The sequence below is a fragment of the Ursus arctos genome, unplaced genomic scaffold (genome assembly GCF_023065955.2).
Source record: "Ursus arctos isolate Adak ecotype North America unplaced genomic scaffold, UrsArc2.0 scaffold_34, whole genome shotgun sequence".
Classification (NCBI taxonomy): domain Eukaryota; kingdom Metazoa; phylum Chordata; class Mammalia; order Carnivora; family Ursidae; genus Ursus; species Ursus arctos.
The window spans coordinates 6,976,080-7,002,829 of NW_026623030.1; the positions used below are offsets into that span (position 1 = coordinate 6,976,080).

The window sequence follows — 26,750 nt, forward strand, 5'->3', positions numbered from 1 at the left end:
ACTTTTACGCAGGTATCAACTTCCCTCCGTCTCCATGCTAGGGAATCACTGCCAGTGTTGAGGACAAAGATGAGAAAACAGTGCCTAGTGGAGGGCTGCTTTTGGAAAATACTGAACCCCCAGTCCTACTTAAATGTAACTGTGGTGACCACACAGAAGTGAAGGCTTTCCTAGGCATTACTGCTTAAATTGATTAATGCCCTCGATGCAGGTCTCATGGTGTTGCTTAGCTCCAGGGGTGATGGGAACCCTGAAGCAGCCGTGTTCTCATGCTAACAGCCAGGGAAAGATGGAGAAGAACTAATGAAAGACGGGGATTAAAAATGTCCTCCAAAAATAGGAGTCTCTTCTGTGTGGGACTAGATCACACGCCCCAGGGGTCAGAGGGAGACTAACGTGGAGCATTTGCTCAGAACTTTCCCTTCCATGCTTCTCCAGCAGCATCACAGAAAGACTACGGTGGAAACAAGGGCCCGTCACCATGGGGGTGGGCTGCCCATGAGGCCCCAAACCCACACACCCAAAACCAGTTTTCCTTTACTTTCTCAGATCTGAAAAACACATGCTTGGATTTACTAGTCATGACTAAGACACATGACAAAGAAAAACAAGAGTACAGGGGTCAAATCCAAAAAGGACAATGCGAAGCCAGGCCCAAGGGGTTCAGGACCACGGGCCCAGGGGAACCCATCCACCACGTACCTCTTGGTCTACAGCAAATCCAATGCTCACCGCCACAGTGGGAAATCTGCAAAGGAAGACAGAATGGTTTATACTCTAAAACATAAATGGTCTCATGCAAACTCCTCGGAGCCTCTCTGTGGCTCTGCTATGCAGCATTGTCACTGGAGGCACAGAAGGACCTTTCTACAGTGTGGGTGGGTTTGTTTTTTTTAAAAAGTTATTTCCCACAATGTCACTAACTGCTTCCAAGACAAATAGGCTTAGCAGACAGACTACCTTGAGAGAAAGCAGTATTCCGAAAGTCATGTACGAGGGCTGTAATTCAGCAACGACCATCAACTACCCAGTGGAGAGGGATTTTAATCATCAGCTTTCTGGTTTTCAGAGACGTAAAGGGACAGCAGACACCTCCAAAAAGCTCACACCCATGTCCCCAGTGAGGTGAGGAGAGGCCCCCAGGAGGCGGCATCACAGCCTCCCCGCCGAGGCTGGGTCTGGGAGACAACAACCCTCACCCTGTGTCCTGAGTGAGCTCGCAAACGGCCAGCTGCAGGCCTGGGCCGGAGCGTCGTAGGCCGGCTGTGCCACTGCAGACTGCCTGTGGTTTTACTGTGTGATTTCGCTGTTACTGCTGTACCTCTTCAGAATGACCTCTCTCTACGTGAAGGTCAGCAGAGCTCACCAGCAAGCAGGAAGGAGCTGCGTACTACTAACCTACAGAAAACTATGAAGCCAGTCCCCCGCGGAGGTGAGCCTGGCCCGCGGCTGAGGCAGCCGCACGCTTACCGGGTGGTTGGCTCGCTGAGCAAACACACCACACGCCAGGCTCCACTCCAGGTACCTGGGAGAGCTCTCTCCCACCTGCTTCAGCCCTGACGCTGCTGGATCCGAGAATGAACAGAACTTCTGAGCTGCAGTGGCCAAAGTCTTCTGATGTCTATAGGCCACAAAGAGCGCTACGCTGCGGCTCTTGAAGATGTCCTGGAACCTGAGGGCCACTGGGGCCCACAAGGCCCTCTGGTGGATGTGTGGGTCTCACCACGTGACGGGACTCAGCACCCCTCCACTGTCCCCCTTACCAGCACGCAGTAGTAACAAGCAAGACAGAAGAACGGGAGCTTTGCTGAGCTTTGCTCAGCGAAACACACCTACGAGGGGAGGCCTGAGGCTCCTCTTGAATTCCTGCCCAGGGTCGGGGTTGTCACGCCGTAGTTCAAATTAGTCTCTTGACGCTGCTGCGGTCACCAGATGGCACTATTCCATTGCCTCGAAAGGCACTGTGTGGGCATGACCAGCTAAATTCTCAAGGTAACTCATGTTAAGAAAAGGGTGATGACCAACATGACAGGTCAGGATTACCTTACACGCTGACACACAAACACGCTGCTTGAGGCAGAACACAGAAGAGAGCAAGCACCAGGAACGAAGCCCCCTAGTCTGCCTGTGCTCAGACTTTTTCACTTTATGTAAGGAAACAGCGTTTCCTAGCCATCTGGGGAAGGGGCTCTCACCGTGGGGTCTGCACTGCTGGTGTTGCCTGAGTGCTGGTGAGAAATGCACATCCATGGGATGCCCGACCGGGAAGGGACCGGGGAGGGGACCGGAGCCTGTGCCAACCAGCTCTCCAGGAGGCCCCATGCGTGTTCATGTCAGAGAACCAGCCGACTGTGGAAACCACACCACACGAGGTGCTCTCGTGTCCCTGGGCAGCTCCGACGCCCACCCCACTGGTCAGAGCACCCAGAGTAGAGGCCACGTCCCCATCACCCCCCTGAGCTGCAGCTCGCCTCCCTTCTCCCTCCCCAAGGGCCTCTCGGATCTCCCTAGAACCTCCTGGCTTTTGGCTGTTACTTGCTCAGTCCGATTTGCCAGCAGGTGCTCGTCCCGCCTCCCCCGGCGTGAGCTCTGCTCTCACCTCCACAGCAGCTCTGCGACACCAGCCCTCGGGTGCTGTGGCTCACTGCTGGGCTCTGCGGCCGCCAGGCCACTCGCGCTGCTCTCGTAACCCTGCTTGCTTCCCCAGGGGCCTCCGTAAGCGGTCCTTCTTAATTCAACCCAACGTTTTAAAGATGACAAACACCACAGGTTTGAACAAATGAGTATTTCCTACATGCTGAGAGTAGCTCCCAAATGGAAAACCTCATTTTAAAAAAAAGATCGACACGTGACCACCTTTTCAATGAGACTGTCCACCTACTGGAGGTTTGTTCATAGACTCTTGCCTCGAAAAAGGCTGTTTTGGAAAAGACAAAGTCTGAGAGAAGAGGACGGGTTAAGGACGAGAACAGGGGTGGCCCAGCCTGATGCTCACCTGTGCACAAAGTTGCAGGTGCCGTCAATGGGGTCGACGATCCACGTGGGGCTGGGGGTGAGCACGCACTTGGCCCCGGCGGCGGCTGACTCTTCCGCAATAAACCTGTGGTGGGCAGGAGCTCAGCCTGAGAAAACTCGCCAAGAACTCGAGACAAAGCGCTTCAGACTGCTTCTGGTCCCATCAAGGACAAAGCAGACACAGCAGAGATCTCATCATGGCTTCTCTGGGTCAAAGGGAGGCAGCGTCTGTAAAAGACCATCTGCTTTTCGATCTGGCTGCTAGCCTACTTACTCAGCGGGATTAGAAAACGTGAAGTCGACACCTCAACGTAGGGGGAAAGCATCGGGGCGTGTGAGCCGGCCAGGGGCACAGAGACGAGAATGAAGAACACTGGGAGACAGGCCTTTTAACGCAAAGCTCAACTCTGCTCTGACCTTAGTCTGGAGGACAGAAGGCTGAAGACAAATGACGGAGAAGAGCGTGGGGAACGCTGGCCGGGGAGCAGGGCGCAGGCCTCGGGCTTTAGCTCTCCCACCAGTAGTGCTGTGGCTGGGGCGGACTGAAGGCTGGACCCAAGGAACCGAATGTCACCCACAGCTGACCCCTGCCAGGTCTGTCCCCAGCCTGGCCTCCTCTGAACTGAAGACGAGGTGACAGCTGTATCCGCCCACCATTTGGGCTCAACAGGAGCTGCTGTATCTCCTCAGAGGCCCTTTCCATCCTGGCATGTGGTCTAGGAGCCCCTCGGTGGGCCACACCGTCTTTTTCATGCTCTGGTGCCCCCCGGCCTGTAGGGACACGGCCAGCCCAGGACGCAGGCTGTGCACTGCCCTGCACCAGCGGGAGGGGCCCGTTCCCGCCCCCCCCTTCATAACTAGTCCTCAGTAGACAAGCCCTCTGGGAGCCATCCTCACTGGAGTGGGCTGTCTACTTCCTGTTAGGAAGCCAAACGAGAAACACACATTCTGATCTAAAGTGTTCACCACAGGGCCTGGCACACTGAGTGCTTGGTCCACGTCTCCAACTGTCACGTAACAAACCCGGGTCCAGCAAGAGTGGGGCCTCTGCCCCGTGTACCGCCTTGTCACCAGGGCCTGGCCCACAGAAGCTGCTGAGCAAACACGTGTTCTATGCGTGAATACAAGGCCTGGTGGAGAGCCTTCTAGCAGCTTCTCATGCTATGTCTGTGTCTATACTGGAGAAAAGGAGACCTGAAGACAGTATGTTTTTACTAAGAAGGATAAATGAATGAAAAACAAGAAAAGTTTCCTGTCCTCCTGCTGGCATGTGGTGTGTTGTCTGCTGTGGTCATCAGGCAGCTGCTTAGCCCCTGAAGAGGCCAGGGCGGGCCCTTTCTGCTCAGCCTCGAAGCGCTCCCGGAAACCACTTTCTCCAGAGGAACTGTGTGTCCTAAGATGTGGCAACAATGAACTTGCAGATGAGATGGATAAAAGGACTGAGCTGGAAACCTCCAACTGCTCTGCCCAACATGGTACCAACGAGCTATGTGTGGCTGTTTAAATTTAAATAATTTAAATTAAATGCAATTTCAAAAAACTAAGCAGTTCTTGACTCTCAGTCGCCGCATCTCAAGTGTCGTCCTCGTCTGCAGCAGAGAAAGAACCAGTGCCGTGCGTTCTGACGTCACTGTTCGTCACCCCAGCGCCGTCACATGCCCCACAACTCACCTGGGACCACCCCTTTCCACTTCACAGATTGTGAAAGTCACGCCCTCCATGCACACACACAGTCATCTAGCCCCACTGTCTGATAACGGATCTGCAGTCGGTCTGTGTGTGTGAGGAGCGAACATGTATCATTTCCCCTCCAGCTGTTGCCCCCTGGAGAAAGCCCCGCCTCCGAGCAGAGGCAGGGCGCTGGGGCTGGGCGACACTGAGTAAGGCGCCTGAGCACTCCATCCCCCAAAAACGGCTGCTGTGCAGAGAAAGCTTGGGTGAGCAGCCCGCGCCCAGCAGCTTGCTCTCCTGGGATGCATGGGACACCGGTTCCTCGCTTTTGTTTGTTCCTGGTGCCCTCCTCCTGCTGGGGACTGCCTCCCTACCCTCGCTCCCCTCTGCGGGGGTTTTGGGTCATTTGGGTCATGTGATCCAGGCAGGCAGGTGGAGATGGCAGACGTGGCGTGGTGAAAGACAGGAAGTTGGAGGAGCCAAGCCGGGCAGGGCCTGGCCAGGCAGTGACTCCGACCACAGCAGGGAGACAGATGATGGGCGCGCAGAATCACTGATGATTATGCGTGGCACAAGCTCGGCCAAGTTCTCTTAGCCAAAGACTTAAGGAATTACATCTCTTTTCAATGTCGTCTTCTATAGCTACGTGATTTTCCTCCCAGGCAATGGCTTGTGATTATGTTTCTAAAGAAAAGGGTCCTCACCCTTGGGGCACCTGGGTGGCACAGCGGTTAAGCGTCTGCCTTCGGCTCAGGGCGTGATCCTGGCGTTATGGGATCGAGCCCCACATCAGGCTCCTCTGGTATGAGCCTGCTTCTTCCTCTCCCACTCCCCCTGCTAGCGTTCCCTCTCTCGCTGGCTGTCTCTATCTCTGTCAAATAAATAAATAAAATCCTTTAAAAAAAAAAAAAAGAAAAGAAAAGGGTCCTCACCCTAAAAACACACATATATAGCAATCGACTGCCAAATCTTAAATTGGGCACGAGGTCGAGAAATCAGTGAGAAGACTTATTAGTAGGTCAAGATAGAAATGGAAGTGACTCACAACCAAAGAGAAATTCTCAGGCACTGAGGACGCATGTGGAATTTTCTTCCTTTTTAAACCTCATTTAAGTGGGAAGCTGGTACCTACTAGAGTTGTGGGGTCTCCCGGGAAGGAAGAGGGGAGAGCATCTCTGCAGGGCTGGCAGCGAACACACGTGTCAGGGAGCACAGCCCGCGGTGCACCGATGGGGCTTCCCAGGACACGCAGGGCCAGGAGGGCTGCTGGCTCACTAGCAGAGCAGATGGGACGGACATGGCCTACAGGGTCACCAAGCAGCATGTTTAAAGCAGCATCCACAATGCTCCTGTGGACACGGCTTTTGTTCTGCACAGCATTTCTGATAGGAAGCACTCAAAGGAACCACACCGAGCCCTGGACTTCCCCAGCAGTGGGAAGAGTTCTCATCTCTACTCTGCTGCCCAAGTCAACGAAGGGGGAAGGAGTGTCTGTCACCTTGCTATTTGCTTCGCACCTGTGGGGGACACTTTGAGGCCTTGGACTGTGTCCATCCTCTCTCCCTGGTATGTGAGGAGGGATGTAGTTTATTCACTGAAACCTGATGGTCTTCACATGGGAAGCGGAGAGAACATTCTTCAGCTCTTTGCAGAGGGAGTGGGGAAAATAACTTGGACAGATGGAGGTGCAAAACAACAGAGACCTTAATAAAAGCATTTGGACAGCTACATAAACTCCATAACATAAGTAGAAAAAACCAATCCGTGTGCCTAAATTTAGGGAGCTCAAGGGCCTTTTCATAAGCCTCTCTACCGTACAAGAGGAAAGCAGCAATTGGGGTAAGGTTCAAAGCTTGGTAACAAGTTAGAATGATATCCTGTTGCGTAATTTAACTACTTTTTTTTCTTATAGTCCTAACAAACCCTTATAATTTTGACGGCCAAGTGCATCTAGGCCTTTTTTCCCTGGCTAGTTTGTTTACCCTGTGACAAGGTCAGGGTCACCCTTCAGTTCACTAGGGAGCCAGTTAATGCTCCTAGGCCTGGCCAGCATCGCGGCAGGCTCTGCTGCCTGATGACATGAGTGCCCAGCGCAAAACACAGTGGGAAAGCGGCGGAAAGCAAGCGTTTAGCTGGTGGTGGCTGGGAACATATTTCTTCCAAGTCCAGGGCACACAGGGTACGCCGCAGGGCCTGGGAGTCACCACGATGGATGAGGCCACGTCCTGCCGAGGGGAGCCCAGACATGGACAGAGGAGGCAGCTGGGTGTCCTGAGCAGCCCCAGCTGCTCTCCTCCCCTTGCCTGCACTAACCCGGACAAAAGGGACACGGACAGGGTGTATATAAATATGGGTCAGTGATGCTACTGAGTATTTCCGAAGTTGCAGAACTTGGATCTGCCTCAAAATCATCCACTAAAAACAGGTTTAGGTGCCCCAGAAAGGCAGGCGTGGATGGAGACTGAGCTAACGTGGTCAATGCCGAGACTGTGCTTTAACTGTCAACCTCCACCTGCTAGTTTGCTTTCTGTCATTACCACCAGACGATGACCTTGGCTGGGTGCCTCGGTCCTAGATGAGGAGGCTGAGACACCGAGAACGCGTGATTTTCCAAAGCCGCGGGCAGCAGCAAGTTTAAATCTTACAGTTCTTTGGTTCAGCATACTCCTGTCTTCCAGATCGGGGACCCAGACTTTGGATTTCACAAATGAATACAATAAAATAGTAAAACAGGGAGCCTATACCAGGTTGCTTCTTATTTTATTAAAAACAAAACAGTTGCAATCTTCAACAGTTTCAAACGGCTAAAAATGGGGACCAGCGTAAGTTCAGAATAACAGGGAGTCCTTCCTAAAAAAGGATGATGGGGCAGTTTTGCTAATTTATTGTTTAAGGGATATATTTCAATACTCTGAATGAAGAAAAATTACAATACACTATTTTATTATGTGTATGCAATGTTTTCTAATTGCAAATGTATCAATTTGTTTACGATCTAAAATACAATTAAATGCTCCCAAATTCTTTTGAATCCTAGTCATTGGCAAAAACCAAAAAAACCCACTCCACACTTGGCACAGATATGCTGAGAAATGGTTTTATCTACCTGAGTTTTCTAGGCAAACCGAGCAGAGTAGAAGCAGGACTTCCAGGCTTCCCTGAATCCTGGTGTTGCCCTCAGAACTGAGAAGCAAGTGGCAAAGAGCCAGCGGCGACCATGGGGCAGCCACATCTCATCCCTCCCAGCCTGGCCAGCACGAGCTGGAGGCGGCTTGTGAAGAGCTCGGATTCCTGGGTAGGTGTGTGCCTCGGCCTCTCCCAGGGCATCTTCAGGGACGGAGGCCTAGCATTAGCAGGCTGGAGAAGCCCAGGTGGGCCTGGCACACACCCTAGGTAGGGTCCACTGCTCTGGGTCAACGGTCTTCCAAAGGGGCTTCGGAGTTTGGCAATCCCCTGGAGACCCCGGGCTGCAGGGTGGAGTGGGGGTAGCGGGTGGCTGGTGGGGGGCGGGGGGGTGGGTACGATCACTCATATAACACACTGACTTTTATCCTAGAGTAGGCAGCAATGAATATTTAAATACACCTTGTAGGGGTGACTGGGTTAAGCATCTGACTTTGGCTCAGGTCACGATCCCAGGGTCGTGGGATCAAGTCCCATATCGGGGCTCCCTGCTCAGTGGGGAGTCTGCTTCTCCGTCTCCCTCTGCCTTTCCCTGCAGCTTGTGCTTTCTCTCTCTCAAATAAATAAATAAAATCTTTAAAAAAAAATACACCTTGTACAAATGGAATCCATGGCCCATACTGACACAAGAGGCGACCCAAACCACTTAGCAACAGCTGCCAACACATGCAACACGTATGTCATTTCAGAACTGGGGTTCTCAGGAGTAATCTAACTGAAACGTGCGGAAGCCCGATAAATACGTCTGGTCTTGCAGTGACCTTCACTCTGCCACAGCCACCTGGGCCAATACCACGGAAACCTCAAGTACCAAAATAGTTCCTCAACCAGAAACAGCACGTTGGTTCCTGTGGCCTTTTTCCTCTCAAAGAGTAAAAGCAATCTATAGATTTCTTTCAACATTACCATTTAACTTGAGTTTCAAGAAGTTAAAAAATCATAAACGTTTTTGAGCTTGTAAATATTGTAACAGATGTCAGGGATCCTGACTTCACACTGAACAAGGAAGAGGGAAATAACAGACGCTCACACACAAAGGTTGTCAACAAAACAAAACAAACACAACCCATTGGTGGAGAAAATTTCGAAGGGAGAGTTGGTGACCTTGAGATGACCCAACCAATTAGGAGGAAACAACAGGGGGAAAAGGAGGTATGTTTGAACGCTGGCTTGTCCCTTCTTTCATTTAATCATTCACAGGGGAAAACTCCATTGCGCCCACCCTGCGCCAGACGGATGCTGAGGGAGGCCGCCCTCCATGTCTCTGTTGTACAAGCCCATCAAACATGGAACCTTACCGCAATCATGATCCATACCCAGAAATCCAAGAGCACCTATTCCAGCCTCCTCTGTGAGGAGAGAGAACCCTCCTATCTGAGGCAGTGGTTTTCCAACTCTCTTCTGGAGAGCTCCAGGCATGAGGGAGGGCCAGAGGAGCCCACCACCTTGCCCAGATCTCAAGGGGTGTCTTCCTCTGAGTTCCCTTGGAACTAGATGCAAAATGCTGCGTACACATTTGAATATTCCTGAGGAAAAGTTTAATGGTTTGCATTGACTTCTCCACATAGTGACCCCAAAAGGGTTAAGAACTTCCGCTCTAGGGAAGAAGGTGGAGTCCTCATAAGCACCTTCTAGGGCAGAGAGCAGCCTTCCCTGTCGCATGTGCTGGCCTGACAGGGGAGAAAGCGCCCCTGAGTACCAGCAGGGGTGCACCAACAGGCGTGGACCTGGGGCCGCATCCCTTCTGGAAAGTCTGCATGGGGCCACCACACAGACACAGGCAGGGAACATTACTTGCCCCCAAGTCCCTCCAGAAATATGTCAAATGGCTTAGCAGAGGGGAGCAGAGCACTTCCCCTGAGCATGTTAGAGAAGTGGAGCCTTGTCAGTATTTGTAAGGTAACAGACTGCCATGAGCACTGTCAAGATGACAGTAAGAGGAATGAAAACATTATGTTTCCCATGCAATCAAAATACGGGAAGCAGACTGTGAGGCTCCCTGTTTCACGTCTGCCCCCAGCGACCAGCGGCGTGGTGCCCCGAGTCAGACGCTGGCAGCACGTTACTGGGGTCCCTTCCGGAGGAACACACCTACCTGTGTGAAGGAAACCTTTTCTGCAGCTCAGAAATAATTAAACCTTCCACGAGGTGATCTGTTTCTGTCACGAGGTCAGCAGCTGATGTTTTTGTGGAGACGCGTTTTTCCTCAGAAAGGGCTTTTCTGATGATCTGAAATAAAAGTACAAAAAAGTACAGGACGTAGTTAAATGGATGAGCGCCCGGGTCCCCCCGGCAAATGTGCTCCCCCCCTCCCGCGTGCCAACTCCGAGGGCCACTGGCTGCTTCCATCACGGGCAGGCCGTGGGGGCTGAACCTCAGACCCACCTAGTGAGCCTGACTACCCACTGTTCTTTCACCAGAAAGATGGGCTCCCTTGTTGAAGCGCTCCTGTCCTACCTGTGGAACAATTCTGCTTTGAGGGAAAAGAAAAACAGTGGTTCCAAAGGGCATGGGGCTTTGCCCAACGTAAGATGATGTTAACTAACACACCGTTGCCCCCAGAGAGTCCCAAGAACTTGATTTCATTGTAAAAATGTATTTTCCCTAATTCACGTTATGCAGCACATGGAGTGGATCCCATGCTCCTGAACCCAGGTTATAGACGTTCTCAGGGGACACCTGAGAGAGGTTAAGAGGTACTTCACCAACAGGAAGGCATGCTCTCCCTGCCGCTCTGGTTAGGGCAACGCCACCGGCATGTGCCCATGGGCTGGCTTCGGTGCCAGGACCTCGCTGACCCGCAGCTCTGGGCTCACAGGCAGACTACCTGGTCCAAACCCGCTGCGGCCAAATACAGAGGTGAGGCATGGAGGGGGCCTCCCGGTGCCTCTTGCCCAGCCCAGTCCGGCTCCAGGACCCCCGCAAGGCCCAAACAGGAAAGCATGTGGACTGGTTCAACAGTCACAGGACACTTTGGGAAGGACCAGGTCTACTCTGTGAAATAAAAAGCACTCCTTCTGGGGCGCCTGGGTGGCACAGCGGTTAAGCGTCTGCCTTCGGCTCAGGGCGTGATCCCAGCGTTACGGGATCGAGCCCCACGTCAGGCTCCTCAGCTATGAGCCTGCTTCTTCCTCCCCCACTCCCCCTGCTTGTGTTCCCTCTCTCGCTGGCTGTCTCTATCTCTGTCGAATAAATAAATAAAATCTTTAAAAAAAAAAAAAAAAAAAAGCACTCCTTCTCCAGCCCGGGCCTTTCTTTTCCATTTCCGTCTGTTGTAAACTCGGTGTCTCCCTCAGCATGATGACCAAGTCGGGACACCTAAAAACGACTTCAGAACTTTCCTCCGAAACTGGCTACCACCCCAAGATCCTGCATTTCTCTCCGAAGCACCGTCAGTCACTCAGCTACCCAGACCCCACATCCTTTGCCCACCAGGAGACTTCTGCCTCTGCCTTCGGTTGTGTTTCCTGAGGGCTTGCTTCGGGTCCGGCCTGCGCTGCGCCCCCGCAGCGAGGAGGACGGCAGGAGGTGACCCCCAAGTGTGCAGCGAGGAGGAGGACTGCCGGTGGAGTTTTAAAGAATAAGCAGGAGACCCCCAGACACTGAGCGATCCCCACTTTTTATGCTCCTCACATTACCACCCCCTCCTACTGCCAGCCCCAACCGTGCTGAGCCTGGCCAGGTTCCCTTCCGTTTTTCATCTCGGTCGCAAACCGATACGTATTACAGAAAAGTGTAATTCTGTAAATAACGCGAAAGACAAAGCATATAGCACTCGTGCATAAGCCATGAACATTTCTGTGCCAGGCCCCCGACTGTCTGCCACTTGGGGCCTTCCCGGCCCTTCTATTTGCAACGTCCTGCTCAGCAACGTCAGGTTGCACAAAGTAAGCTCCCACCAAACAAATCTCCACAGGTTCCTTGTTATAAACTTGAAGCTCCCCAAGTGGAACTCATGTAGCCCCCTTGTCCTCCAGGGATCCCTGCATTTGGGCTTAGTCCAGCCCTCCTATTTATAGGTCGTTTGGCTGTGTGCTTGCGTCTCGTATGGCAATTCAGTGTCGTGCGTGGGGGGGGTGTGTGCGGTGGTGTATGTTTACACGCACACGTATGTGATGTCTGTGTGGCCTATGCATGTGCACGTGATGTGTGTGTGGTCCCTGTGTGGGGTTTGAGGTGTGACATTTGCATTTCTGACAAGTTCTGTGGTGACACCGATGCTGGGGGCCGCGCTGGAGTAGGGGGCTGGCGTGTTCTGCCCCGGCGCCACACACGAGTCCCGGGGCCACCACCCTGAGGGGGCACGGGCTTCGTGTTGGATTTGCCCCTCTCCGTGTGTCGTGAGCATTCACACAGTTCAACGCTGGGCCTGCGACCATGCGCCCTGCGGTGTCTACGGTGAGACCAGAGCGATGTTACCACATACATCAGCTCCTCTCACGTTAATGCTTGGAACTGCCCGATGACTGCCATGGCTTGTAGGAAAAAGCCCCAGACCTACAAATCTCACCTCCCGCAGGCCACCCCCATGCTCGCCATCCTTCCGCCACTCTGGTTTTCTGGCTGATCCTCACCAAATTTCTTTCTGTCCCAGTGACTTTATATTTTCTTGTCTATCCAGAACTTCGTGCCATCTGAAATTATCCAGTTTGTCCCTCTGTGGATGGTATGTCTCCCCAGGAAGACAGGAGCTGCTCACTTGGGTACCCTGCCATGCCCCTTGCCTCTAGACTCGTACCTGGCATAGAGAAGGTGCACAAAATTCTTTGAATCATGAAAAAAAAAAAATCAGGCTGCTTGAAGAGATTCTGCACATTTTCTCCAACCGGACCATTACTGTTTGTATGAACAATGACGACCTTGGTCTCTTTGTTTTGTTTCACTCTTTGTTTTGGTGACTCTGCGAGAAAGTTAAAAGGCGCTTGGAGTCTCCTCTTCCAGCCTCCATCCACTGGCCCCAGCTCCTGGAGCCAGCCCAAATCTGCTTTATGACACCCGTGTCCACTTACCCCACAAGAGCCAGAAGGGCTTGCTAAACCCCTGATCTTAATCATGGGTCTCCCCAGCATAATGCACTTCGTGGCTCCTTAGCACTGGGAGGGTACAAAACCCCCGCAGGTGGCATAACCACAGCTTCTTGAGAGCTGATCTCCAGCACAGACTATGTGATCCCAAACAGCCAGTATTCTCTTCTTTCTTTCACGAACCAAAGCCCCAGGTTTAGCAAGGCTCAACAGTCCACATTGTGCTCCCTGCTTCTTGTGCAGGAGGCGTGGCCCTCTGTTCCGCCCAAGAGGAGGTGAACGGAAGGGATGTGCAACTTCTGAGTCACACCCTCAAAAGGCCGCTGTTTGCACACTACTCCCTCCTGTCCTTTTCCCCTTTGCCACCAGCCAGCGATGTGGCTGTGGTGAGAGGTCAGCTTTGGTCATGTGGGAAGACAGCACCTCCTTAAAGCAACAAGAGATAAGGAATGTGGGTCCCTGAGCGACTTGGAGAAGCAGAGGGGCGTCGGCCCTCTAAGCCTGCTGCTAGGGCACTTGTGCAAACCACACAGCCGGCCTCTCGGGATTCCACATCGGTCCAAGCCGGTGAGGGAGCCCCGTCTGCCCTGTCTCTGTATCCACCACCCATGGGCAGATTTTGTGCCCTGCTACACAGTCAGGTCTTGGGGGACATCTGAATGAAGATCTCCTGGCTGCCACGCGCTGAGCTCCTAGGTAACTTGAGCGGGAAGACTTTTCCAAGTGTTCTTGTGAAGCTGTCTCTGACGGCCCTGGTATCTATGCATTTGGTCTTCCAGATCCCAAATACACCCGACTCTGGTGTGCTGAGGCCCTGCATGCTCAGGGACCTGTGTGGGCAGTTTGGGGAAGGGCTGATGTCATCGGGGCACACTTTCTGGAGGACCCAGCCCCCTCACTACAAATCACACAAAGGAGAGAGATTTATGGATTCAAGAGGAGAGTATCAAATCATGTGCTTTTTCAAAATATTTCTTGTCTGTGTCTATTAATGTTTATTACTCTTGTGCCATGGTCACTTCGATGTGGGCATGTGTCACAAGGAAAGCCACCGAGCTTGCATGCGCCCGTGTCCCAGCGCCAGGGCAGGCCACACCACCATCTGTGTTCACGGGCGACTTGCAGAGGGGTGCTGTGGCTGGCCCTCTCTCTCTCTCACCCGCTGCTGCTGCTTCAGGCCCTGGGTCCCATCCAGTGGCACACCTTAGCTCCTCCCTCTCATCCAGTGACACACCCAGATATGTAGGCCCCATTTCTGAATGATTTCCAAAACCAAACTGCTAACCTTTCTCCCATTGCCCGCCATCTCCTGCCTGTGCCGCTCGCTCAGCCTCCAAACCTCCTTCTGCCTGGCTTCTTCGAGGCGCTGTCCACGAGCACAGCAGCCTCCCCGGAAAGCAGGTCTATCTCCTGGCAACCCCTATGGCTTGTTGGGCCTCCCAAGAGGATGGCAGGCTCATGTCCTGTGGGTTAGGACCTCTGTGGCCAGCCTGGGGGGCACTTGTCCCGCTTGCTATGCTCAGTCACTCTCTGCTGTTCTCCCTTCCACAACCTTGTCTTTGGACACGATGTTCCTTCCTCCTGCAATGCCGACCCCATTTGTCCTTGAGGACCCTGCTCCGGGCCCGGCTCCTCCAGGAAGCTGCCTGCGAAGCCCTCCGCCCACTCACCGTGGGTGAGGCCCTTCCTCTTGGCTTGTGGTTCCTGTAGCACCAGGCACATCTCGGTGGCCGCGCACACACACACACATCACTGGAAGGCACTGCCCAGTCTCACGCACTGGATGCTTCTGGAGGGCTCTGCCGTCCTTGGTGGCAGCTCCAGGACCCAGCCCCCCCTCACTAAGCAGGCCCTACCCTGCCCCCAGGCTCCAGGTCGCAGGCCCAGCAAGGCAACAGGCAGTGTAATGGGACTTTACAAACTCAGGCGGGATTTTCAAGTGCGTGGGGGAGCTGTATGGGAACTAGCCTCCTCTCAGTTGCCCAGCACTCGGAAACTCTAGTCCTTCTAGTTCTTCGGGGAGGAAGCGCACATGAAACATTCCCATGTGGAAGGCAAGTCCTGCTTGGACCCATTTCACAGGATCGGTAGGGAGCACAGATGATCCCTCCCTCCCCAGTATGGAATCAACAGATCTGAATTCCACCTGGGAGACTGCGGGGGGCTGTGGGGGGGGGCGTGGAATCACCGAGCTTCCAGAGCCCTGGTTCCCTCATCTGTAGTAACAGTCGCACCTCAGGCATTGGGTGGTTGTAGGAATGAAACGAGGAATCCTCTGTAAAGGTCTTGGGACACAGAACGATAGACACAGAGACCTGTGCCACTCTGCTGTTTCTGAAAGCAAATACCTGACAGAACTTCATGATTTACGACAAAAAAACCAAAACCCATACACAATGTACAGATCTCAGACGGGATGACAAAATACTAGGTTAAGAAAAGTTTGATTCATATATGTTCTACACTGCAAGGGAGAGCGGTGAGAGAGTGCTGTATTTTTTCGAACAGCCTGGCCTCTCGATACAGGCCCATCCACAGGGGGATGGCCCCCAGGGCTGCCAGGACAGTGCCCCGCCACAGCCCTTTACCACAGCTATTTTCGCTCTTAGAAATTGTAAACATTCTCATTCTGCCAGCGGTAAGTCAGTGTATGCTGGTTTTTAATTAATGTTTTTCAGCTACTCACTAATGAGGCACACACTCCACAGACCTCCTGGCCGGAGTCTTTCCCTCCGGATAGCATTCCGTTAACGTGTAACACAGAAAACACGGGCTTCTAGCCACGGACGCCTGAATTTCAAATCTAAAAGAAGGAATGCCATCTGCTTCAGTGTCAATGGCATCATTCAGGGTCCTGCCCCGAAGCCTCCTTCCTGTCTGTACACCATCTTGATTTCCTGTCCCCAAGCCTCCTGTACAGTTAGTCTCCGAGACCCCAGAGCAACCTGTGTGTGCCCCAGAGCCTGGGGAACAGCACATCTAGAGAGTTCTGCCAGAAGTGGGGCTTCCGAGAGGCAACAGGTCTTTCCTCTGTTGGGCTGAGAAAACATGGCTACTGGGGATGTGGTCCTGACGACACTGTCTGCACATCTCAGGTTCTAGACAGATTCAAGCACAAGTGAGTGTGATGTGATGGCTCATTTTATGTGTCAACTTGACGGCCACGGTAGTCTGGGTTTTTGTTTTCAAGGGTGTTTTTGGATGAGATTAACACTTTAACCAGGAAAGCAGACTGCCCTCTGTAATGTAGGTGGGCCTCATCCAATTAGTGGAAGGCCTGAATAGAGGGAAAAGCTTGATGCTTCTGAGAGAGAACTCTCCAGCAGACTACCGTTCACTTCATCCGCAACATCGGCTCTTCCTGCCTATGGCTTTTGAGCAGGTCACCGGCTCTCCCTGGGTCTGTCTCCAGCCTGCCAGCCCACCAGAACATGCTGGCCTCTGGTTGGCTCTGTTCCTCTGGAGACCCTAATACATGGCCCAATCAGTAAAACCTACAGAGTGAATTCCACTTGGCTATCATGTAGCATAGGGGTCAGTAGTTAACATCTGCTAATACCTCACAAGTGAACCTTCATCACGGGAAAGAGAAGGTGCTGGTTAAAGCAGAAGTGGAGTGTGGACACCAGATTCTCCTGGGCTCACAGGCCAGCGAGTCTCAGAGCTCTCCAGGATAACTGCCTCCCTCTTTGGCTTCATGGCTAAGTTTCCTCCAACTTGCCATCTCTACTTTCTAAACTCCTGTCAGCCCCCCGCCAATTGTCTTCCTTGCACCCCAGCAAGCCTCTGAGCCAGCCCCGCCGGGCACCTGGCCGCCTCGCGTGCCACATCCTGGAGACACCCTCGCCCATACCTCGTTGTGTCACCTGACCCTCTCCACCCCAGGCCATTCCTTACAAGAGTCCAAGATCTCAGGCTGGGCCCTGCCAGCAGGGGCTGCTCCCAGGACCCCCCCTACTGCATCCCGGTGGCCGGGTCATCACCGTGCTGGCACTCACCCCTGCTGAGGGCTCACTCTGTCCCGGCGCCATTCCAAGCAATTCATGCAGACCGACCAGGAGACCCTCGCACTAACTCTGACACAGTAACAATTATCTTCTCATGTTCAAGATGAGGAAACTGAGGGGCGCCTGGGTGGCGCAGTCATTAAGCGTCTGCCTTCGGCTCAGGGCGTGATCCTGGCATTCTGGGTTCGAGCCCCACATCGGGCTCCTCTGCTAGGAGCCTGCTTCTTCCTCTCCCACTCCCCCTGCTTGTGTTCCCTCTCTCGCTGGCTGTCTCTCTCTGTCAAATAGATAAATAAATAAAATCTTTAAAAAAAAAAGATGAGGAAACTGAGGCACAAAGAAATGAGGAAAGTTGCCCATGGTCGCAGCTGTAAGTGCAGGAAGAGGGATTCCACAGCAGGCGTTCCCAATCTTCCATCGCTGACTAGAGCCAACCCCCCCAGGGATTCCCTAGTCCCTGTTCGGTGTGGAGTTCTCAAGGAATGGAATTGACCCAGCTGCTTGAGCCAGAAACCCACAGGCTCTCCACAACGAGGTCTCCATCACCTTACAATTCATGGCCAAGGCCACCGACCACACCATCATGGAGACTCACCTTGGTCAGTCTGAGCATGACACCCTTCTGCAACCCCACCCTCCACTGAGGGCCTCCTTTTGCCCCCCCCCCACACACACCTTGCCCACCCACTGGCCTGACTCTCCTCTTCCATTTCAAGCTTTAGCCAAGGGGCCCTCCTTGCCATTCCTGAGTGCCGCCCTTGGCTTTCTCCCCTCGGGGTGTCCATCTTCTCTCTCTGCCCTGACCCCCTTACCTCCCCCTACCCTCTCCAAGCCTGACACCCAACTTCTCTAGTGAATCCTGCTTTTCCTTCTAAAGTCACAGTGCAGGTATGACTCCTTTCAGGAAGTTGTTCCATCTTCCAGGGCCTGGGAAGACCGCCACCACAGCCATCCTGCGTGCTACTGTGATCATCAGCTTAGGCCTCTGTCCCAGGAGGCCTACGGGTGGGGGTGGGGGCTGCAATGCCCACTTCATGCGGAGTGGACCACCCAGGTAGCCCAGGCACTGCCCTGGGCCCCTGGGGTTGGGAGCTGGACAGTGGACACAGAGACCCGGAAACTGGCGACACCGCCCCTCAGCTGAATTCTTCCCTCATCTCCCCTGGGAGAAAAATGTGAGCCCGCCAGCCTTCAGTTCCAGCCTAATGAGGCCGAGAAACAGGGAGGAGTCCTGATTATTACTTTAGAGAACTATGGTGTAATACCAAATTTAAAAACTGACATTGGTAAAATGGGTGCTGTAGCTGGACACCCTTTGACCGCGTGTGTTGATTCATGGAACCACACCCAATAGAGACACAGAGCCATTGCCTCAACACAAACATCTCCCTCCTGCTACCTGTTATAGTCATACTCCTCACCCTGCCCCCTTCCTCATGTGATCCCTACTCACTGACAACCACTAATTTCTTTCCATCTTTGTAATTTTGCTGTTTGGGGAATGTTACATGAATGGGATCGTACATTAACTGACCTTTTGAAACTTGAGTTTTTTCACTCGGAGATCCATCCAAGTTGTTGGGTGCATCAATAGTTCATCCTTTTTTGTTCCTATGCAATATTCTATGATGTGGAAATATAACCACCAGGAGAAACTGAATGAAATCAGAAACTAGACCTCTCTGTACTGTTTCTGCAATTACCTGTGAATTCATAATTATTTTACTCTTAAAAGTTTTCTTTAGAAGTTCCTTGAGGGGAAATAATAGTCCCTTTCTCCTCTCTTACCTCAGATTCTCAGGGCTGAGCTCCTCCCACAGGCCCCCCATGCCTAGGGCTGGGGCAGGGGGGTGAGCAGGGCTGGAACTCACCAGCATGGTTTCCATGCTCTGGCTAAGGGGTAAGATCTCAGCCTACTCTCCCTTCCCAAAGACTGTCATCTCCACTAACGAGTGCTCCATTTGGGTTAGCAAGTAAGATCTCAGGGCCACAGAGGCTGATCCACCTCCGCGTGGGACTGACACCAGCCTTTGCTTCCACCCCTTTAGGAAGATGGGGGATTTCAGGGGCTCCCCCCGCCAGCAGAGGCAAATGTCTCTGACACAAAGCAAAGGGCTCCTTCTCATCCCCCACCCCCGCTCCTGGTGGCAAAGTGGGCATAAGAAACAAGCCTCGGGGCGCCTGGGTGGCACAGCGGTTAAGCGTCTGCCTTCGGCTCAGGGTGTGATCCCGGTGTTCTGGGATCAAGCCCCACATCAGGCTCCTCAGCTATGAGCCTGCTTCTTCCTCTCCCACTCCCCCTGCTTGTGTTCCCTCTCTAGCTGGCTGTCTCTATCTCTGTCAAATAAATAAATGAAATCTTTAAAAAAAAAAAAAAAAGAAAGAAACAAGCCTCTTTCCCTACACCAGCAGACAGGGAAAATGGCCAGCTGGCCTCAAACACAGGGTCAGGGAGGGTGGGCCCTGGACGCTTGGACCGCATGTGTCCCCAAAAACGGCAGCTGCTACTCTGCACCTGACAGTTGTGCCTTGGGAGTTCTGTCTTGGCTGATGTTTCCAACGTTGGTGGAAGTTTTACAGTTCTAAGTGCAGGCTGACCCCACCCTGTGGAGCTAAGCAGAACCCAGAGGCCTGGACCTGGGGCACAAAATGCCGCCTGGGGCTAGGGGAGGTGAGGGATGGAAGGTGGGCAGTGGGGAAATCTCCACCCACTACCTTCCTTCCTCCAGTGGCTGGCACACTGAGCCCTGGCCAGAGAGAAGCAGAGAGTTTCTTCTGAAAAAAAAAAAAAAAATTAGTGACCCAAGACCTCCACATAGTGACATCTGGGAATCTTCCAGAAAGGATCCAGGAGCTTGACTTAGGATCACCCGAAGGTAGAGTCCGTGGGTGGTGGACAAACCTGCTCTCTCCTGGTCTAGGGATCTGGCCTCGAATCCCATCCCAGGCCAAGGGCTCCCCAACTGGTGTCTCCACCCTCAACCTCTCCCCTGAACTCCGGATGCAAACTCAACACCTCCACTTAGAAACCCACTGGCAATTCAAGCCTGACGTGCTCGAAACACACTTGACTTCCACCTCCAAACCTGTTCCTCTTGCCGTTTCCCCACCTTGGCAGACGGCAAATCCATTCAACCAGTTTTGCAGGCCTGAACCCTTGAAGGCATCCCTGCCCACCCCCCCCCCCACTGCCTCCTCTCCAACAGCAAGCCTGGCAGCCTCAGCCTTGGAAATGCAGCTGTTCTACCGCCTTCTTTGCTACAGCCCAGACAATCCACCCTCATTTCTCATGTGCACTGTGTGAACAGCTTCCTATGAGATATCGCATTCTGGTCCCCCATGGAGCTGCAGGGCCCCACACGGCAGCCGGGGCGGACGCCCTACCGCCCTGCAGGGCCCCAGACAGGACTGCCCAGACTTCGTTATCACACTCAGAGTAAAGGTACGGTCCTTCCCAGAGTTACTCAATAAGTATTTGCTCAGTGGGTGAATACAATTCTAATCAGCATTTTAGTACCACTGTAAAAACAGGAGATAGCCAAGCCAAGCAACACATGAAAAGGCACTTAGGTTCATTAGTCACATGGGACATGCAAATTAAAACAATGAAATACCACCTCAAACCCATCAGAACGGCGACAATGGAAAAGACAGACAATACCACGTGCTATCCAAGATGTGGAGTGAAAGGAGCCCTAACCCGTGCTGGGAGGAGTGGGAATTAGTACAGCCACCATCTCATACCTGATGACACAGCAATAATTTCACTTATTATTGTTATTATTATTTATTTTAATCATTTATTATTACTATTATTATTAAATTATTATTAGTAGTATATTAAATATTAAAGTATTAAAATATCCCCAGCAGAAATGCACAGATAACCAAAAGACATGTGCAGGAATGTTCATAGCAACATTATCCATCATAACTCCAAGCTGGACATTATCCAAAGTTTCCTCAAGAGCTGAATAAACAGTCATTTATGCGCATAACAAAATACAGCGGTGGTTCTCAACGGGCCGTCTGCGGACCAGAAGCATCAGGATCAGCTGGGAATTTGGTAGAAATGCTAATTCTCCATCGGGCTCCTCACCTAGTGGATCAGAAACTCTGGAGATAGAACTGAGGCTACCTCAACAAGCCTTCCAGGTGCTTCTGATGCATGTGAACATGCGAGCACCGCTTCTGCACAGCCATGCACCTGATGAGTGTGACCACACTGAGATCTTTAAAAATTCTCTTGGGAAGTTGGAAGATGACTGCTGAAAGGTACTCAGAAAGCTGAGCAAATGAAAACAAAACAAAACTTTTTTTTTTTTAAGGGAAATACAAGTTGCATAAGAAAGAAAATCTGTAATACAACTATCTACCCGGCTCGCCCAGGCATTACAGTTGTGGGTCATCAGAATGTGAGCCTGGGTAACGACGGAACCAATCAGGTAACGCAGCCACACACCAGAACAGACACAGTGTCTGAAACAGAGGACCTGAGGACGAGCGGTGGAAGCCTGTGACTTAGGAGACAGCTGTAACTCTCAGAAAATGGCAAACAGTGATGTCTGGGGAGCAGCACGAGGAGATGAGGGACAGGGCACTGCCGCTCCCATCACATTCCTCTCCTGAGTGTTCCACTGATCAAGTTCCCTGTACGAATACCTGATAAAAATTAAAATCCCAAATCAAAAACAACACTGCGTGGGCAAAGCCAGCCAGCCAAGGGAGTTATACTGCGTCAGGGCCCACCGATGGGTGCTCTCTTCCCTGGGGAGGCAGAGGTGGCCAGAGAGCACGCACACTCAGCAGTGTGGGGAAGCACACCAACCCTCCAGGCACAGAGCTGGGACGCGGCACAGGAAAGAGGAGGGAGGTCACACGGGAAGGTCCGTGAAGGAAAGGGCTGGGGAACCGAACCCTGGAGGGAAGGTACAGTTTTCAAGGAGCCTAAGAAAGGCAGAAAAAGGCAATGTGTGTTTTGAAAACGCCAAGTAGTTCAATCTGGCCAAAGGGCTGGTCCGTGCAGGGGCTACGGGGACAGCAGCCGACTTCCCAAGACTGGGCTTTGGGAAGCTGCACCCGCAGGGTACGTAAGACCAACTGGAGAGCCTAGAGGTCTGGAGTCCTGAGCCAGGGTGGATCTGGGCTTCTGCTTTCCTGTCTTGTCCTGAGATCTTGTTACCAGTAAACAGAGATGAATTTACTGTGAAGCTAATGCAGCTTGGGCTCCAAGGCTCTGGCCCTCCCTGAGGCTCTGCGAGGGTCCCTGGAACAGTGTTCACGTGGTCACACGTGATACGTGTGATACGCCTTTTTCAAGTGTGCAAAAGTCAGCTATTCTTTTTTTTTTTTTTTAAAGATTTTATTTATTTATTCGACAGAGATGGAGACAGCCAGCGAGAGAGGGAACACAAGCAGGGGGAGTGGGAGAGGAAGAAGCAGGCTCGTAGCGGAGGAGCCTGATGTGGGGCTCGATCCCACAATGCCAGGATCACGCCCCGAGCCGAAGGCAGACGCTTAACCGCTGTGCCACCCAGGCGCCCCAAAAGTCAGCTATTCTAACTGCAGATGTAACCACTGTCTCTTTCCACTATGACCTCCATTATATTTTGTGTCAGGTGGCACCGCAGTGGGTCCTGGCATTTTTGGCTATAGGCAAGTTGAGTGGAAACGAAATTTACTTTGGGCTTGATGGGAGATGTCTGTGGGGTTTGCCGTCACACCTGTCTGTAAGTTATTATTAGCCATCCTATGTAGGAATAGCTTCCAGAAATGCTTCTACTGTCCACCACGCCGAGTGACTTGGCCTGGGGACATAAAGGGCGGGGCCAGAGGAGCATGTGTGCATGAGCTGTGGCAACTGGCACACGGGATCACGAAAGAAATAAGCAACCACATGGAACCAGAAGCCAGTCTGCAGAAAATTCTTCCATCTCTTATAACTAACATAGAAAAGAAAATTGACAGGATTCTCAAATTTGATGGCAATCCTAAAAATCTACATAACCCTATCCAATAGTAAGTGTGAAGCCTAAATACACTTTTCTAAACTATCAGTAGTCAATTTCAACTAGTCACGCTACAGGAAAGCCTGAACTTATGGTTCTATGGGCTCCATAGAAAACACCACAAAAATCCTTGTCATTCGAAGGCACAAAGAGCATGAAGCCAAAAATGTGAAAAAAAGGAGTACAGAAGATTGAGAAGCAGCTAAAGGATCACTTTTACGCATTTTATTTGCTAGCATCTTAAAATGTATACTGCTGCGATTTTTCTTATCCTAAATAATGTTTATACCTAATTTTGAATTTGTAATCTTGTATTTCTTTTTCTTGAAGAGGGCTCCGAAATTGTCTAAGCTTCTCGTGTTCAACAAAACCAGGATCTTACTCCTACCGGACAATGAAAAAAAGCAGTTTTCTAAGATACTTCTGTTCACACATCAAAGATGATAAACACCCATTTCAATGAACATTACTATTTGTATTTGTGGTGGTGATAGCGGTGGGGTTAAAGTCACTCCTTCCCCCAAAGCCCCACAGCTGGGGAGGGGCTGGTGCAGCGGCCCCAGCAGGGGTGGTGGTGGAGAGGCAAGGAAGAAGGGAGGAGGAGCCAGGGAGGCCACTGTGGAGAGGGCAGCACTTTGGGGCGGGTTGCTTCTGTCTGAGAGGAGACCTCTCAGGATGGGGTGACGGGGCGGTGGCAGCAAAGTGTATAGGGCTGCCCTGACCCAAACCTGTGTCTGAAAGATGAAGGGCATCGATAGTCCTCCCCGCCCCCGTCCCCCCAACTCTACCTTCAGCATATAGGACCCTCAGGACTCAGGAATTCAGCACACAGAACTGTCTCAGGAGCAGCTGAGAGGAACAAACTTAATAAAGTAGCAGAACTTTGGGTACTGGTGAGGGGGTGGGCATGTTGGGCCACAAGGCCACCGTATGCCAAATACTCCTTTAGCTAAAGAGGATTCAGAAAAGGATCACCACTAACTACCTTTTCATCCCTCTTTGGGCTATCCTCTGGGCTAAAAGTCAGATTTTCTCCAATCAGCACCTCATTCCTGCGAGAACATTATTAAGACAATCTGTCCCACTTTACACAGGTTGCAATGACCTTGGGTGGCTTCTGTTTGTTCCAGCCATAGACCATTCCAGCCACTCTCCCCTCCACTGCCCGGCAGGCAGGAAGCATCGCATAATGCCCAGGACTCTGGGCTCCCTGACCGGACTCCTAATAGCAGAATCTTTATTTTACCCCTCCCCCACTCTCAAAAAAAAGGGGTTTTTTTTGTTGTTGGCAAGTTGTGAAAACTTAAGATATTTCTTAATAAGACCCTTAGGATTGTGCCTGCCACACTGCAGTTCTATATAAGTATCTGCTCAAGGTAAATGTTTTTATTTATTTTTTTATAAAGATTTTATTTATTTATTCAACAGAGAGACAGACAGCCAGGGAGAGAGGGAACACAAGCAGGGGGAGTGGGAGAGGAAGAAGCAGGCTCCTAGCGGAGGAGCCTGATGTGGGGCTCGATCCCAGAGCACCAGGATCACGCCCTGAGCCGACCGCTGTGCCACCCAGGCGCCCCAAGATAAATGTTTTTAAAGACACTTCTGTATCTTTAAGGATTTAAATTTGAAAAACCATAGAAACCCATAACAACTCACCAGGGTTTACAGTGTAGTGTCAGAATCCTAAGCTGTCTTCTCTTTAAAGCCTCAAGGAAGAAGAGTTTTATGGTGGAACCTAAAAGTTACTACATATCCTCACGATGCTCACTCTGGGAAGGAAGTGAGGGGCCTGAGAGGGAAGGAGGGGGAGAGCAAGTGCTCCCTGCACACACTGGATCTGCTTTCTAGGAAGAATGTTTGTCCTGCAGCTACAAACTTCAGCATTCTAGCACTTAAGTTTTGGGGTCCTCCTTTTCCTATAGGAAGGAAAGGCGACAGAGCCACAGGATGAAGTTTCACACCCCACCTTTCAAACCCTGCCTTCCTTATAGGCTGAATCTTGCATCCTTCAAACCACAGAGGAAGGGCCCTCCGACACATTGTCTACTCAAGTGTTGAAATTAACTTTTAAAGAATTAGAAGATTCACACCAAGATAAAGCACTGTCCACCGAGACCAGGACAAATTCAGGGTTGGTAACAGCCTGACTTTAACACCTAGGAAAAACCAGCAGAGCATTTTCACGTTGCTGGACCTGAAAAAGAAAATGCTGTTTGGATATAAAAAGTCAATCTGCTCACACTGCTACTTCTGTCCGTCTTCACCCCCAAATCACCAGAATGCAATCATGTACCTTAACAAGGCAGGAGTAAGCCATCTCCCCTCTCTAACCTGACCCTGACCGCCTTGGGATAACCACCGCCACTCATTCACTGCACAAGGACTTCAAACCTACAATGTGTCAGGCATTGCTTGGGGGTACAGAGGAAAAGGTGGGGAACAAAATGAAAAAATCAAAGTGAGAAAAGAGGAGCTGCACTCCCTTTTCAAACTCGTCGCAGGTTCTCTTTACCTATGCTGCTTGATTTTCATCCTTCTTCTGGTCAGTGTAACAAGTTCCTCCAAACACTGAGCAGAACCACTTTCCAGCTGTGGGCCGGAGTACGTACAGATTCAGGATGCTTGAGGAAAGACCATCAAATGGCATGCCCGCCAGATCTCCTGCGGCAGGGGTTTAAACCTGGGGGCAACCACACCCACGTCCTGGCACAGGATCCATTCAAAGATCCTTAAAACCAAACAGCTGGCATTCAAGCCTGGGAGGGCTTTTTAAATCCCAGGAAGGATTTGCATAGCCAATATATTCTAACCTACTCTCTGCGACGCAAAGGTCAAGTCACCTACAGTTAGACATTCAACTGCCAAAGGAGAGCGGCCCGGTCGGGCATGCTTCATGGGTGGCTGCCACCGGAGAAAGAGGTGCTTACCTCTCCCGGCTCCTGGGATGGAGAAGGTAAAGGGACGGTCCGTGCAGTAAACCAACACAAAGACTCCTTTCACCATATCACGCCCTAGCACCCTCGGTCCGCGGATACCAGACGCCCACCGCACGCGGTCTGGCCTCGCGGGACCCACTCCGCACCCGGGGGCCGCTCCCCCGGGTCAGCCAGGCCCGCGGCCGCACGCTGTGCCGGCCCGGCTGCCCCGAGCCCCGGAGGGTCCCCTTCCGTCCCACAGGACTTCTGCTCGGACTTTACGAAATTTCGAGTGGGCACCCTGCGGCCAGAGCGCCGCCCGGCCCGGCCCGCTGGGGCTGTGCTCGCCAGGACCCTGCCGGGCGGGGGAAGAGGGCCGAGCTTCTCACCTGTCCCGCCCGCAGCGCCAACTGCACGGCCGCCTCGAAGCACTCTTCCCAGGGGCCCCCGGCGGGCGCCGCCTCGTCCTCGCCGCTCGGCTTCATCGTGGCCTCGCCGGGCCCCGCCACCTCTAGCCCTCCTCGCCGGGCCCCCACCGGCTCCCGCCGCCCCGAAGCCAGGCTCCGCACTGCTCCCTTCGCGTCCCCGCCACTCCGCGCCTCGGCCTCCGCCCGCCCCACAGCTGTGCCCGCGGGAAGGGCAGGGAGCGGGCCGCGGCCGGGGGAGCCGCGCCGCGCGTCCCGCGTCCCGCCCCGGCCCTGCCCCGAGGTCCGCCCCGGCCCTGCCCCGAACCCCGCCCCTCTCCCCCTCCCGGCCGCCCCTCCCAGCGTCGAGCCCCGCCCCCTTCCACCGCCCATCTGTTCCCCGCCACTCCCCGTGCCTACCCCAGCCCTTCCAGCTCTGAGCCCCACCCCTCCCAGCGAGCATTCGGGCCCCACGGGGGGCTTAGCTCCTCCTCGCCTCAGGTCCCCCTCGCTCCTCCAGGCC

The 26,750-nt window shown here is 52.6% G+C and overlaps 1 protein-coding gene across 2 annotated transcripts in view; it reads right to left on the bottom strand.

Moving 5' to 3' along the window:
- Window positions 1–26,513, bottom strand: part of IMPA2 (inositol monophosphatase 2) — a 43,047-nt gene extending 16,534 nt beyond the window's left edge. The window contains exons 1-4 of one of the 2 annotated variants that reach the window (XM_026486278.4): window positions 26,213–26,511; window positions 9,965–10,098; window positions 2,996–3,100; window positions 703–748 (exon numbers count right to left, since the gene is read on the bottom strand). In XM_026486278.4, the coding sequence (XP_026342063.1) occupies window positions 703–748; window positions 2,996–3,100; window positions 9,965–10,098; window positions 26,213–26,308 (381 nt within the window). In that variant the 5' untranslated portion in view covers window positions 26,309–26,511. Of the gene's footprint in view, window positions 1–702; window positions 749–2,995; window positions 3,101–9,964; window positions 10,099–26,212 lie in introns of both variants that reach the window. The other variant, XM_026486279.4, reaches the window with a different exon arrangement.
- Window positions 26,514–26,750: the final 237 nt, after the last annotated feature.